General features: G+C 36.1%; 1 protein-coding gene across 1 annotated transcript in view; it reads right to left on the minus strand.

The window, feature by feature from the left end:
* LAMA2 (laminin subunit alpha 2) overlaps positions 1-16,104 on the minus strand; it is an 831,335-nt gene that overhangs the window by 489,073 nt on the left and 326,158 nt on the right. Inside the window, exon 8 of the mRNA XM_069077437.1 lies at positions 4,254-4,432. Coding sequence (XP_068933538.1) covers positions 4,254-4,432 — 179 coding nt within the window. The remainder of the gene's footprint in view (positions 1-4,253; positions 4,433-16,104) is intronic.

Consider the following 16,104-nt stretch of genomic DNA (forward strand, 5'->3'; position numbering starts at 1 on the left):
CTATATAGTTGTTTATGTTCTCTCATCCAACCTTTTCTACCAACCACTTCCTCACAATCACCAGCAGGGCCTGTGTTATAGGCTCTTAAATTCTGAAAGGACAGAGAACTGAAATTAGAGTCATGAAGACATTGGCTTAAATCCTACATTAAGTACTTACTGGTGAAATGACACTGGGCAAGTGAGTTTTCTTTTCCATAAAATGAGGACAATAATAGCAACAATCCTCACAAGATTTCTGTTAGGATCACATATGATAATATACATGAAAACCCTTAGGCCAAGGGTGGTGGACCTGGGGCCTCAAGACCATGTGTGACCCTCTAGGTCCTCAAGTGTGTCCCTTCAACTGAATCCAAGCTTCACAGAACAAATCCCCTTAAAAAACTGATTTGTTCTATAAAACTTGGACTCGGTCAAAAGGCTGTACCCAAGGACCTAGAAGGCCACATGTGACTTCGAGACTGCAGCTTCCCTGGCCCTGCTTGAAAGATTATATAATATTAGCCATTCTTGTCATTATCCAGTATTTTTCATCCTTTTAAAACTTTTTTGGTGGGGCTTAGCTAGAAATAGTCCTGGGACAAGCCACTATCTTTCTATTATTATTTTATAGATAACATTCAAGGGAATTTTTCCTGGTGGATAAAATGTTTGCCTTTTTAGTTGAATTAAAGCATCTGGATGTCAGTTCATCATCAGTAAAACCCCTGTAATAAACAGAATGGAGAAGATAGTGTGCTACATCATTTTGTTCTCCTCAGTTAGTTCTCTATATTTTAAAAGCTTTTCTTTTCATGTACTTTGGAGATTGTATTTCATGTGGGGACATTTTATACACACATACACACACACAGGTTTTTTTTGGAGGGGGGAAGGCAGGGCAATTGGGGTTAAATGACTTGCCCAAGGTCACACGGCTAGTAAGTGTTAAGTTTCTGAGGTCAGATTTGAACTCAGGTACTCCTGAGTCCAGGGCTGGTGTTCTATTCACTGCACCACCTAGTCACCCCATATGTTAAATTTTTTTTTTTAAGTTTTCTGAATCAACATCTGGATGACTGTGGACAATATTTCTGTCTATGATAATAGTGCAATTCCAGTAAAGTTTTCTGCCTAAGCACTCTAGAAATTTTGAATTTGTAGTATAGAGATTAATCATGCAAAAGATACTGAGTTTCTGATACATAATCTAACCCATCGAGCAAAACTGTGGGTATTGGGTAAGCCTTATTATAGGTTTCTATAATGTTGTAGCATTTTTAATATTTCTTTACATAATCCAAATTAATCACAAAAAGCTGGGCTTTATTAGGATAATCCTTTTTTATACTCTGGCAACAATGAATTGCCATAAAATCTCCTCCATTTCCACAAATAAACTTCATTGTGGTTGTTATTGTTGCCACTTTTGTTTTTATTAATATAACCCTTCCTCAACACCCCAGATAGTCTACTAATAACTATTGTTGCTTTATGCTGTGCAATGTTTTTTCATATGCACATCTTCCTCTCTCCTGCCACATACCGTTTTTTTTTAATCTAAATAACCATATCTGCACCTCTCAAGATTTTGGCTATTGCTCTATTAAATTCCAGTCTTTACCACCAATTGTTTATATGTTAGCAGCAGCTTCATCTGGGTGCTTTTTTTTAAGTTTATAGACAGCTTTTTAAAAAAATATCACTCAAATTTCCTCTTGTTTCTCTCCATCCCTTCTTAGAGAGCTAACCCATATAACAAAGAATATTAAAAGAGAGAAAAAAAAACAATGAACAAAAACAATCAATACACAGAAAAAAATTGAAGATATGTGCAATTTCCTTAACTCATGGTTTTCTCACCTCTGCAAAGAAGTGGAGGAGGTATTGTCTCATATTTTTTCTTTAGGTCATTTTAAAATGGACTAGTGCCCAAGTGCATTTCAAAAGTCTTGATTTGTGACTTAAAATAATAAAATTATTTGAGTAATTATGAAGAATAATTCATTAATTAATTGAAACTATCTGTACTAAGTTAGGAAATTATAAATTCTTCATGAAAGGATAAAATAATCAGATTTTTAAACTGTGTTATTTTAAAAGTTTCTTTAATTTAATAAAAATGTTTGAGGGTATGTGTGATTAAATTGGTATCAGTGCTGAATCAGACTTTAACTTGGGTAGATATTACCATTTTTCTGATAGTTTTGACTGTTTTTTTTAAATGAAACAGTTTTTGCTTATATAGATACCACACATCTGTAGATGAAACACATACACATATTGTTGATACATAATACATTTCAAAACAAAAGAAAATGAGAAAAACTCATTTTCAAAGAAATACTGTAGAACAGCTATGATGTTTCAGTATTTCCTTTTCAAGTTTTATAAATGATATTTTTATTTTTTTTTACTTTTGGAGGGCAATTGGGGTTAAGTAACTTGCCCAAGGTTACATGGCTAGTTTTGTGTGTGTGTGTGTGTGTGTGTGTGTGTGTGTGTGTGTGTGTGCATGTTAAGTGTGTCTGAGGCTAGAACTGAACTAGGGTCTTCCTGACTCTGGGGCCCGTCCTTTACTCACTGCACCACCTAGCCGCCCCTATAAATGATATTTTTAACATTTCACATTGAAGGGAAAAAAATTGACCGAGACATCATGTCCAGGACTTGGGAGGTCATCTGCCTTGGGTAGATCACTTGAATGTGCCATATTTTAGGAAGGGCATTTAAGAATCAGAAGAGTGTCCAGAGGAGAAACACCAGGATGATAAAAAGGAACTGGAGAAGACTTCAGGGAAACATAACGATAGTCTTTAAGTATTTGGTGGTCTGACTCATGGAAGAGGGATTAGCAAATATATTGCTTTACTTTCTTGCACTTTATAGGTCACAGCAACAACAACAACAACAACAAAAAACCCACTGGTTTAAGTAAGAAATTGTCCAAATTACTCCCTGAAACTCAGTTTCTTCACCTCTAAAATAAGAATGATAATAATTTCTGCTATGTCTATTTCACAGTGGGTTTATGAGGACCAATGGAGGTAACCTATGTGGAAGAGCTCTGAAAACTATGAAGCACCATACAAATGTAAGATATGATAAGCAGTATACTGACTGTAAGGTGAACAAATTAAGAGAATAACTTAAGAAAACAATTTTAAATAAAACGATCAATTTAGAAATGGATATAGTATAAAGGTCTACTATATTTAAATATATTCTAAAATACCAACTATGAGTGATCTTATTTTTAATGGATATGTTTGATAATAATGATGATGATAGCTAGTATTTATATAACACTTTAATGTCTGCAAAACATTTTGCATATATGACATCATTTGATCCCCACCACAACCTTAGCAGATAGTGCTATTATTATCTGCATTTTATAGATAAGAAAACAGGCTGACAGAAGCTATGTAATTTCCTGGGGTCACAAAGATAGTGAGTGCCAGAGACAGGATTTGAACTCAGGTCCTCCTGACTTCAAGTTCAAAATGCAATCCACAATCCTATGGCCAGAAAATTTTACTGTAGCCAACAGCATGTTACAGATTCTCAGAGTTGGAAGTGAAACTAGAGTTCATCTAACCCAATAGCTGTATGGAACATGAATGTCCTCATAGAACTGAAAGAAATATATGTATCTTTAATGTTTATGTGAATATTCTGGAAGATTTCTGTAGTTCATTTCCCTTGATTGTTTTCAAATTAATATTTCCCATGAAATTCCCTGACAGATGTTGAAATGCTGATTTGTACTTAGAAGATTCTATATATTAAGAAGCTGTTTTCAAAATTTCTTGCAAATTCACAATAGCTATAAAAGTCTATATGTCAGTAGGTAACTAGTTGTAAATTCTATTACTCCAAAAAGAAAAAAAAAAAGAATGTTTTTCAAAGTTACATTAGTCCCCCCCATCAATTCTAGCCAAAAGCAAAAACCAAAAAACCTATTTTTTTCCATGTAAGAACTCATGCTGACATTAACACTCTGTTTATAAGACTCCATTGTCTTCTAATTCAAGCTGAGACACAACCTGGGGCCTTGACCTTGAGAGCATTTTTCTTATCAAGGCTATTTTGTTTTCATACCACCTGACCATCTATTTTCTAACATTTCCAACTGTGAAATTTGCCTAGTCAGTTGTCAGAATGCTAGACGAAGCTATCCAAAAATCATTCTTTTCTATTTAATGGATCTTTGTCCAAGCAAAAGGTATGTGTGTAGCTCACAAAAGGGAGAGTAAGTCATACATTACCCCTTTGGGTCTGAAGAAGCCATCAATACAAGTCTCGCAGTTGATGCCTGTAGTGTTCTGAGTACAGTTAATGCATACACCACCTCCAATGTACTTTCCATGGATGTTCAAGCTCAGGTTTCTACTGGCAACATTTTCATCATAATAGCATTCTTCAGCCTTCCCGTGACAATTACATGCTGCAAAAGAGACAAATGTGTTAGTAAATATCACTGACAGTCTGCAGACACATAAAAATAACATTTTTTAGTGAAGAATTAACAGTGTTCTTTTATTACTCTGACATCTGTTATTCATATGTGCATATGTTGAAAATAGTATACTTCCTTCTTATGATGAATATCTTCCTTAGATATCCAAATGATCAAGGCTCAGCTGTAAACAGCAACTGGATTTCCTGGGCACAGTATTTATTTCAACACCATTTTACTGAATCTAAAATAATTCAGACATTGCTTATTTTTCTGTTTTGAGAAGGACCAAAATTAGTTACTAATTGAGCATTGCCACCAACATGCCCACAATCATTTAATATCCCACAAATACTTGTGATTCTTCTATGTGCAAGGCACTGCAGAGTGGCCCCTGACCTTAAGGAGTTGATAGTTGATTAGGGTAGAAAATAGGTACAATACAAGGCAGGACGTGATTATCATAGACCTCTTGTTATTATCTGGAGAATGCTGGACCTAGAATTAAGTTACTGGGTTCGAATACTGCCCCAGGCAGTTATTGTTTGTGTGACCTAAAGCAAGTCTGTAAAATGGGAACAATAAACACTGTCATTATCTACCGCACAAGTTTGTTATGATGAAAGTACTTTACAAATCTTTAGTACATTGTTTTAGTAAATATTTTAGCTGCTTTAGACTGCAAGGTGGTGTAGAGCACTGGACCTGGAGTCAGGAAGACTTGAGTTCAAATCTAGCCTCAGACACTTAATCGGTGTGCAATCTTGGGCAAGGCAGTTAAGCTCTATGTATCTCAGTTTCCTCACCTGTAAAATGGAGATAATAATATCACCTACCTTCCAGGACATTTGTGGGGATAGAATGAGATAATATTTGTAAAGTGTTTTGCAGACGTTAAAGTACTATGTAAATACTAGCTATTATTATTGTTGTTGTTTGAGCATTTCAGTCCTATTCAACAATCCAAGACCTCATTTGGAGTTTTCTTAACAAAGCTACTGAAGTGGTTTGGCCATTTTTTTTTTCTCCATCTTATTTTATAGATGAGCAAACTAAGGCAAAAAAGGTTAAATGACTTGCCCAGGGTCACAGAGCTAGTAAGTGTCTGAGACCAGATTTGAAACACTATTATTACACAAATGTAATTATTATTATAACCCAACAAATATTTGTTATGTAGTTGTTAAATCATTCAGTTATGTCCAACTCTTTGTGACCCCAGACATGGAAGGTGGAATTAGCATTGGCTAAGGCCCAGGGGTGGGAAACCTGTGGTCTCAAAGCCACAAGTGGCCTTCTATGTCCTTGGGTGCAGCCTTTTGACTGAGTCCAAGTGATATAGAACAAATCCTTTTATTAAGGAGATTTTGTCTGTGAAGTTTGGATTCAGTCAAAGGGCCACATTTGAGGCCCTAGAGAGCCACATGTGGCCTCGAGGTCGCAGGTTCCCCATTCCTGGTAGGCTTATAGCTTTGGGTATTAACTCCATGGAGCTGACACCCAGAGTGGAGATCATTTGGGAGAGATTACTGTATCAATGAAGAGAAGATAAGAAAGATCAAGAACAGCATACCTATCCTAGATGGTATAAATGACGTATCCGTTGGAGGTGATAGGTATTAATGAGATACTCCTCATATTAACTGATAGCCTCAGAATTAACCTTGATTTGTCACACTCCCTCATTTCATAATCACCAAATTTTGCTGCTCCTATCTTCAAAACATCCATGATATCTGTCTTTCTCAACTCACATACTTTTCAAGTTTGCTTTAATTTGTATTTCTCCAACTAATAATGATTTAGAGCATTTTTTCACGTGACTATAAATTGTTTTAATTTCTTCATTCGATAACTGCCTATTCATATCTTTTGACCATTTATCAATTGGGGAATGACCCTTTACTCATATAATCAGCACCTTAGTACAAGGTCTCATTACATCTCACCCTGACTATTGCAATGGCCTCCTAATTAGTCTTTCTGTTTCAAGTCTCTTGCTATTGCAGTCAACCCCCTATTTAATAAACTACAGTAACTCCCTGCTGTTTCTAAGATAAAATATATGTTTAGTAATGAAAGACCTTTATAACCCAGTTGCAAGCTATCTTCTGGTCATATTGTACATTACTCCTCCTGCATTCAACAATCAAGCTAGATTGACCTTCCTTCCATGCCTCTCATATGACACTCCATATCCCTTCTCTGTGCCTTGGATCTCACCATTTCCTATGACTAGAATGAATTCCCTTCTCTCTTCTGCCTCACAGAATCCCACTCTTCCTTTAAAATGCATCTTAAGAACTATCTGCCATAGAAAGCCTTTACTTCCCCTCTGCAACTGCTGGAGGCTTCCATCCCTAACTGCCCTCTATTTATTTTCTATAATCATTCTGCATTTACTTATGTTTGTACTCAATGCCTTTCCCATTAGAAGAAAAGCTCCTTGAGATTAGGTATTGTTTCATTCATAGTAGTCACATTTCTGGTACCTGCCATAGTGCCTAGAAAACGGTAACTGCTTAATAAATGTTTACTGATTTAGTAATTGATATTGTTGTTGTTCAGTCATTTCAGTTATGTCTAGCTATTTGTGACACTGTGGTGGTTTTTTGGTCTTTTTTTTGGAAAATATACTGGAGTGGTTTGACATTTAATTCTCTGGTTCATTTTACAGATGAGGAAACTGAGGCAAACAAGGTTAAGTGACTTGCTCAGGGTCACATGGCTACATAGTGTCTGAGGTCACAACTGAATTCAGGTCTTCCTGATTCCAGGTCCAGTGCTCTATCCAATGTACCATCTATGCCATTAGCTTATACTTTGTGCCATGGAGAAAATAAAAGTTTTATTTTCATGTTCATATTGTAAAAACAGATGAAAATTTAGTAATACAATAGTCTACTCACCTAAATTCTGTATTTCAGATATAATGTCTATATTCAGATGAGTGATGATACAGTGGTGATAAAGCATCATTAAGGAATTGCAACTATAAGAAATATGTTTCAGTCAATATAATGCTGCCTTGAACTAACCCTAAAATCATCTAATCATCTTTGATATTCTAACTGATTTTAGAGATCAATCAGGAAAAACAGTAGAAATTGGGTGCTTTTACTTTAGGTCCCACCTGACATACTCAGGGAAAACTAGGGAAAAATGGATAGACAACATTAAGCCTATCAAAAAAATTCACTCAAAATGTTTCTCATTGAAACACCATCAAACTAAGAGCATTGTGACATTCTGTCTTGAACTAAATCATAGGAACTATATATAAAAATTGTGTGGGGAAGTGCAATCATTTAGGAGACCTGGTATTTTCAGGAAGAGAATTAAGATAAATTTTTTATCTGGTGAAGTCCTATCAGTGGGATGGAATTCTGAAGGACCAAACACAGAGTACTAAGATGTAGGTCTTTGAAAGGACAAAACATGCCATTTTTACATGAGAAGTAGTAGAGAAGCAAATAATATATAAAAGGATAAACCACAAACCAAAATGGGACCAGTGGTGAGGCCTATACCACAAGCTAAAGAGGTAAAGCTGTATCATATATAAGGCATATGAAGTTAACCTCTTTCCCAACTCTGCATTAGTGAAGCCTTTGCTGCAGGCACACACCGTTTTGATCACTACACTCTATGAAAGATAAGAAAATACCAGAGGGTAAAGAGCAAGTGTTTGCCAGACAAAGCAAAAACTCCAGGTAGTGGCTTAGAATGGTATGGTACTTGGATTAAAAGTAAAGGTAAACAATTCCAAGAAAATAAACCAGGTACAAGGCTGGTCTGGGCAAAGAATACTGAAACTCAGCAGAGAGGCATTTAACAAGTGTTAATTCAAGTCAACCAGCATTTTATTAAGTGCCTACTATGTGCTGCAGACAATGCTAAGCACTAGGGATGAAAAGAAGGGCAAAGACAGTTCCTTCTCTGAGTGAGTACAGTATAATCAATATCTAATAGTGCCCTCATGACAGTTCCTTCTCTGAGTGAGTACAGTATAATCAATATCTAATAGTGCCCTCATGAAAGGAAGTCTGGAAGAGCTTCCTGAATCAGACAGTAAGGTCAATGGAGCTTTGGGACACTATTACTAGGAAGATGAAATATGGATGTATTTTTTTTATTTTATATATATTCTTAAAGCAATCGGGGTTAAGTAACTTTCTCAAGGTTACACTGCCAGTTACTTCTGTGTGGGTGCTGAGTATCTGAGGCCGGAACCAATCCCAGGTCTCCCAACTCCAGGGCCAGCGCTCTTACTTACTGTGCCACCTTGCCACCCTGGATGTGTGTTTTTTTTTAAATAGTTTATATGATAATCTAATAATGTAACTTGTCTGATCATTAGCCTAAAGAAGACTATGCCATAAACAGAGATCAATGACATTCTCTGCTTCTCCACTAATTTCAATCAATACATATTAATTAAAAACTTGCTATATACCAAGCACCACGCTAAGTCCTGAGGACCCAAAAAGAAGTCTTATGTAGAAGTACAGTCCCTGTATTCAATAAGCCTACAGTCAAATGGGAGAAGCAACACATACGTAGATACATGTAAGATATATACGGAGTCACAAGAGAACAGAGGGGAAGGCACTAGCATCTAGAAGAGTAAAAGGGCCTCCTATATAAAGTGATGCTTAAGCTTGAATCTTGAAGGAAGCCTTCAAGATTCAATTCTAAGAGGGAAGGTGGTAAATATAATGCTGGCCTTAAAAAGGCTAGCTGAGAGGGTATAAAATTTGATCTATCCAATTCAACTCTACTAACTGAAAAAAAACACAACTCAAATAACATTAATAACAGTGTTTTATAATATGAAAATTTTTATTTATTAAGGCAAGAAAATCCCTTTAAACTCATTTTGCTTAAAAAAGATGCTACTTGGTAGCAACAGTTCATATATTTAAACAGAATTCCAATTTATCAACCCCCCCATTGTTAATAAATTTTTGATAAATATGACACATTTAGAATGATAGTTATAATAAAAGCTAGAGATATTAATTGTTCTAAGTGGAAGCTATCTGAATGGGTTTAAGTGTTTTTCATACTTCTATCACTCTGCTCTCAAACAGTTAAACACAGAAAGATTTTCAATATTTTTAAAATTTCTGTTTGTTGTTTTTTAGAGAGTCACAGAGAAAGAAACCGAATAGCATTGGTCTTGTATTTCAATGCTTGACATATAAATGTAAGAACAATTCTTTGTACCTAGTCTAAATCACTAAAGCTGCAATTTTAGTCAGTCACACACACACACACACACACAGTTTAATCCTGCCACTATGCCTTTGTTCATGTTGTTCTTCCTACTTGAAATGTCCTTTCTTCCTTCTGCCTATGCAGCCTCTGCCTTCAAAGCTCTGTTGAAGTCCCATATCCACCACGAAGACTTCTCTATTACAGCCCAAATTTATTTCAACCTTATTTGGGCTCCTCTGCCATTTTTCTCATCAGCACAACATAAGTTAGCAAAAACAAAACAAAACAAAGCACACCAAAATAATCATCATCATCAACAACAACAAAACCCTACCACAATAAATACAAAGGAAAAGCCCAGGAAAAGTGCTTTAAAAAATTTGGGAAGGCAGCAATCACTTTCTTTTGGTAAGATTAGGAAAAGTATCACAGAGGAAAGGGTACCTGAGTCTCCTAGAAAAGAATGTAAATGGATAGAGATGTGGTGGGAATCTTTTCCAGTCACAAAGGTTATCTGTGTGAATGCATAAAGGATAGGGAGAATAGGATGTTACTGAGTGATAGCTACTAAATTTGTCTAAAATGCAGTCAATCTAGGTCTTCAAGCCAGTCATTCAGTGACAGTCTAAGGAGGTTTTATTTTATCCTATAGAAAGATGAAATCTGAGAATTTTTTGGAGAAGTGGAAAGATATTCTCAGACCTGCCCATGCATAATTTTGGAAGAGATGAATGGGATGGCTTGAAGAGGGGAGAATCTGGAGGCAGAGGGACAAATTAAAAGGCTATTAGTGTTCCAGACCTTGACCTGCCTCCTGTTTCTAGTACAGAGCCCTCCAGCTTGGACCTGACTAAGCACCTAGCTATGCTTCCAATTGCTATATACCACTATACCTGAAACCCAGCCTCTCACGCATCAGTAAAATTTCTGAATCACAATGATCATCATTTGCTGGCTAAGTGCCCCACTCCTAGGAGCCAAGTCTAAACCAATTTCACTTGATTGAGGCAGTGTCATTTTTTATTTTTCTCTCCATTGAGCCTTCCTCAAAACTTCTTTTCCATGCTTCCACTCAGGTTCATGGATTTCCATGTGAGTATATGAATTTTTTTATTAAAAATCGGGATTACTCGCTCATCCTTCTTTTAAACATGATACTTTTTTCTTTCATTACTATATTTAAGCAGGGTGTTCTGACATTGTTTCATTGTATATGTAAAATGTTTGAGAGATATATGTATACAGGTACATATATACAGATAGAAACATGCATGCAAATATATATTAAATACACACACAGACATGAAATAAGTTGGAATTCCAAATTCTGTTTTGCCCATACTGTCACTGTATTCATTAGAAAATGCTGAGGTCACAGGAGGGTTTTTGGATCTATTCCCTTTATTTTCTCTAAAGAAGCAATGAACCCTACCTACAACTGTTTCTCTAAGGTTTGCCTTTTTTTTAACCAGACCTATGATTTCATCTGTAAATGGATCTTCTAGTGATGGACTCCTTTTGTCAATGAAGAGGGTAACTGTTCTCCAATTTATAATTTTAGAGTTGACTCAGGCATTGAAAGGTCAGGTGACTTACCCGAAGTCATTTAGTCATTATGTCTGATTCAGGACCTGAGCCTAGGCAAGACCTCTATCTACTGAAACATGCTGCCTCTGGTCCTTTGGAATATTTTGATGCCATTTTTTCTTATATGAGACCAATGTGAAATGGGGTAGCAGAGGCAGAATTATCTTATAGAGGAGACGGAAGCAAAACATGTAAGTCTCAAGATCATGGAACGTATCAATACGACAGAATTATTCCCAGGACTTCCAATGGTTAGAGGAATTTCCACTCCACTAGACCATACCAAAAATAATATGAGGCTATCACTGCTATGGGAATTTTCCACCATGTATGTAGGTATAATTTTTACTATGATACTGGTTTCAATAAAAGTCCTACTTAAATCTGTCTCATTATGGCAGGGATTCTCAAATGCTATGCCAGCATAGTACAAATTCTGTCAGGTCCTGCCAAGCTGGAAAGGCTTCGAGGACAGACCAGATGATGGACTGAATATCTGTCAGCCAAAAAAGGATTTGCCTATCTAAGTTTGAGGTAGCTCATCACCAGAAGGCTAGCCACAAGGTGATGAATATTCTCAGCCATGAGAACTCAGTGACTGACCGTCTACTACATCAACAGAAGGTTTGCATTCTGCTTCAATGAAGAGGATATCCACCCTGACAAAATCACAGATCCTCAAAGTAATGAACTAAATGAGTTATTAAAAAAGATTTATTTGAAGATGAGATCTGATCATTTCATTTCAAAGAAATGGAATGACACTTTGTTAAAATATTTAGTCACATTATTTGAATTTCCACTGCATATTTCCATTAGGCTGAAATGTCCTGGAATTTTTTAAACTATATTTTATATGTTGATGTTATGGTAAAATTTTATTTTATATTAAAATATTTATTTTTAAATTTTATATTTAAAAGTATTCAAATATTGTAATTGATCATATTTAATAGAATTATAACTTCAAATGGTACACATTTAAATGCTTGTGACTACATCCACTGGATCTATTAGTCACACTAATCAAGACCTAGCTCAGTGTCTTAGGTACCAAAAAACATAGAATACTAAGGAAGAAGACATTTGTGTTCATTTAAATGAAGAAATTTTTAGAAGTGAAAAAAAAGTATTTTTAACATTCAATGCTCTGATAGTGTAATGTTAATGGAATCTGAAGATCTTTGCATGTATTGCAAAGTAAGCAGGTACTTAGCACCTTGTTTCAAGTTAACACCTTATTTAAGATATTTAATTAACACAGAAGTAGTTAGCACCTTGGGAGGAAGTTGCTGATGTAACAGGAAGGGGCAGAACAGGGAGGAGCTAACGCATATATAAGGAAAAGCCCCAGCTGGGAATGGCAGAATTTTCCTGGGGTAAGCATCTGGAGGCTGGAGCTTCTGCTGAGACCTTTCTTATGCTGAGACCTTTCCTTTAGGAATTTCTGCTGAGAACTTCCAAGACTTAGGGTGAGGAGCTACCGTGAGTGAGAGAGGATCCCGCTTGAGGCAATCCTATTGTGAAGGCTTAGAATGTGGGTGTTCAACTCATTAAGCATGTGTACCAACTTCATGGTTATTGTAATGACTTTGGCTTTCTGGTTCTGGGACTCACCTTTCTGATTCTGGGATTCAGTTTTCTGGTATTTGAATAAAGGCTTTGGTTCTGTCCTCCATGTGGAGAGTCTGCTACATTTTGTGATTTACAACTATACCAGCATATTTATAACCAACCATGGGTGTTGTGACTATTGCATCATTGTTACAGATAGGAAACTACTATGAACCTATATACTCACTGGTAATAAAAGACATGGATTTTTAAATCTATGTAAATGAGAGGCAGTGTGTTATTGTGGATAAAGTGCTGGGCAAGAAATTAAGATGATGTAGGAGGCTAGCATAGTAGATTTAGAGTCTTAAAACCTGAGTTCAAATCCTGTCACTTACTATCTATGTGACCTTGGGCTGGTCACTTTAAGTTCTATCAAGCTCAGTTTCTTCATCTGTAAAAAATGAAAGGGTTAGACTAGAAAATTTCATTTCACCATTCTAGCTCTAAAAGGTATAATTCTGTGACACAGGTTCAAAATTCACCTCTGATACTTACTAGTTGGGTAATCAGATACAATCTTTCTGAGCCTTAGTTTCCTCATTTTTAAATGCAGAGACTATCATCCGTAGTACCTGGGCTCAGAGTTGCTGGTATAGAAAGCACCATGCACACTTTAAAACACTATGTAAACATGGAATTATGGTCAGTTACTGATTGTGATGAAGTTTTAATTACACATATATAACAATACACAGCTAAGTAGCAAAGTGGATAGAGCACTGAACTTGGAATCAGGAAGAGTCATCCTCATGAGTTTAAATCTGGCCTAAGACACTACCTATGTATGGTAAACTCAGCAAGTCACTTCACCCGGTTTGCCTCAGTTTCCTCATCTGTAAAATGAGCTGGAAAAATAGATTGTAAACTGTTCCAGTATCTTTGCTAAGAAAACTCCAGATGGAGTCACAAAGAGTCAGACACAACAATAACATAACAATAACAGGACACAATGTAGGAAGGTGATTGGGAAGCCAGATGTTCAAAGTCTGTCATCATCATGTTTTCTGTGGCTGTTTAGAAGCCAATGGAAAGATTTACTGTATATTTGTAGATGTTGATGAAATAATACTTCAAACATGGTTGAGAAATTAAACCCTTGAAAAACAGACAAGTTTTATCATGCTGCTTTTGAACTCCATACTAAAACAGTCATTGTATGAAGAATACAATACAGAGTCATACAAACAAACACAAAGTCACACAAACATCTTTTTGGTATGTTTAGACAATCCTAAACCATAATGGGCACTGGCAACATAAAAATCTGGCTCTCAATTCAGAAACCACTTTAAGTTTCAGCTTTTACTAAAGAGCGTAAATATTGGCATTAAAAAAATGCACCGCTGTCAAAATGTGTTATGAGAAATATGCAATCATCCCATCCCTAGTATAATGGAAAAATAAAACATCTATATTCTTGTCCTCTATTGTGAAAGTTCGTGTAGCTAATGGTGTTGCTTATCCCTGTGAGTGGATATGGTTGAAAAAGCTGATATGTGAACAAGCAGTCCTTTTTCACAGTTCAATTGTGGGAAAACTGGCTATTTTTTCTAATGGATAGTGGCTGTATCTAATGAATTAGCTAAAAAGAAGCCCATGGCTACATGGGAAGTTGGTTTGGAATCTCCATGTCATTTTCTATACCTCATAAAATAATAATAAAAAAAAAAGAGCTGGAAGTGACATTAGAGGTCACCTAGTCCAAGTCCTTTATTTTCTCAGGGAGGAAACTGACACTCAGAGGAAGAGTAAGATCTATCCTATTGTAATTGGAATATGGGAATGACCAATGAGAAACTCATTCTGCAAGCATTCTCAGTGTTCTGCCTGCCATTCTCAAAGTTCATTTATACACATAGAGGCTGGGTAAGCTTGGGTTCAGGCAAGCGTTAATGGAAAGGCCCTACTTCCAGACTTCAGAGCATATAAAAGTATTCTATTTCTAGGCTGATTTCCTGTCTTTTTGATTAGTTGCTAAGACAGAACTAGGTATGTATACAAAAGACTCCCATAGGATCAACTCACTTCTCTTTCTTGTTTTGTTCCATTCAAACGAAGAGAAAAAGACTCTGGGTCAGAGAACAGAGGTAGTATTGGCAACCTAATCTCTCCATCTGGACTGAAATGAAATCAAAAGCATATGGTCCTGTTGTTTTTTGACCCTATTGTGTCTATTCTTAAATGCTTTGGATTAAGGGATATTGGAGATGGATTGGTTTAGGTTATGACCCTTGTTAGCTTCAAAATGTTGGGAGAGCCACCAGAACCCTGGGAGCTAGAGTCTGTGCCAGTTTGTGGGCAGGCAAACCTGTTTGCCAAAACATGTTAGAGGAGCAACAGGGACTCAGACAAGCAGGGGATTGTACCTACAGTCAAGATACTGGGTCCTATAAGAAAGTAAATGTGTTCATCAGTGTCAGGAAGGGAACCTATTGGAGAAGACACTTTATAGTAACTGTGTTAAGTTTGAGCTCACTCTCCTCAGGGACATGGGTGTTAACGGAAGAGAATGTGCTCCTGCGTTTTGTACTTTTGTTCTTATAAAGATTACTCAATAAATATCCCTTTGTAAAACTAACTGTTAATAAATTATGCTTAAGTACCAATTACTGATGGATGGTCCTGTGAGAACTCAGTAGAATTGGGCTTCAGTCTATAGAATCTGAGAAAAGCTAATAACTCAGTAGGTTTATTCCTAGAACAATGAGGATCAGTGTAGCCTTGCACTGGGGGACCCAACTGATTGGGGTTGGGAGTTAGGATAAGGGCCTTCAGAGCTTAGATGGGATCCACTACAGTTACTTGAAATTTTATACAGTGGCTAAAGAATATTACTACCAAGTCAATAATATTATAAAAAAAAGTACTTTGACTCAAAAAAATAAGATTAATGAAAATCCAAATGCACACTGAAAAAAATTGAGATCACAGATTTATAACTAGAAGAGACCCCAGAGGGCAACTAGAGCAATCTCCTCATTTTACATATGGGGAAAATCAAGGACCAGGGAGGATAAATTACTAGATCAAGGTCACAAACGTCATATAAATGTCATCAATCATTCATTTTAGAAAGGGACTTTTTATTTTACAAAAAAAATATCTTTAAATAGTAGGTTCTCCTACTGAATTTTAAAAATGATTTTATTTACCACCCCAAATGCATTTTAAATGATTTCATTTTTTCTTCAAAGAAAAAAAATTACAATCCACTTTTGAGAAACATAGCTATTGTA

This window comes from Petaurus breviceps, unplaced genomic scaffold (assembly GCF_028583685.1).
Source record: "Petaurus breviceps papuanus isolate PSGF00001 unplaced genomic scaffold, PetGlider_PUasm1.0 90977, whole genome shotgun sequence".
In the NCBI taxonomy this organism is placed as follows: Eukaryota; Metazoa; Chordata; class Mammalia; order Diprotodontia; family Petauridae; genus Petaurus; species Petaurus breviceps.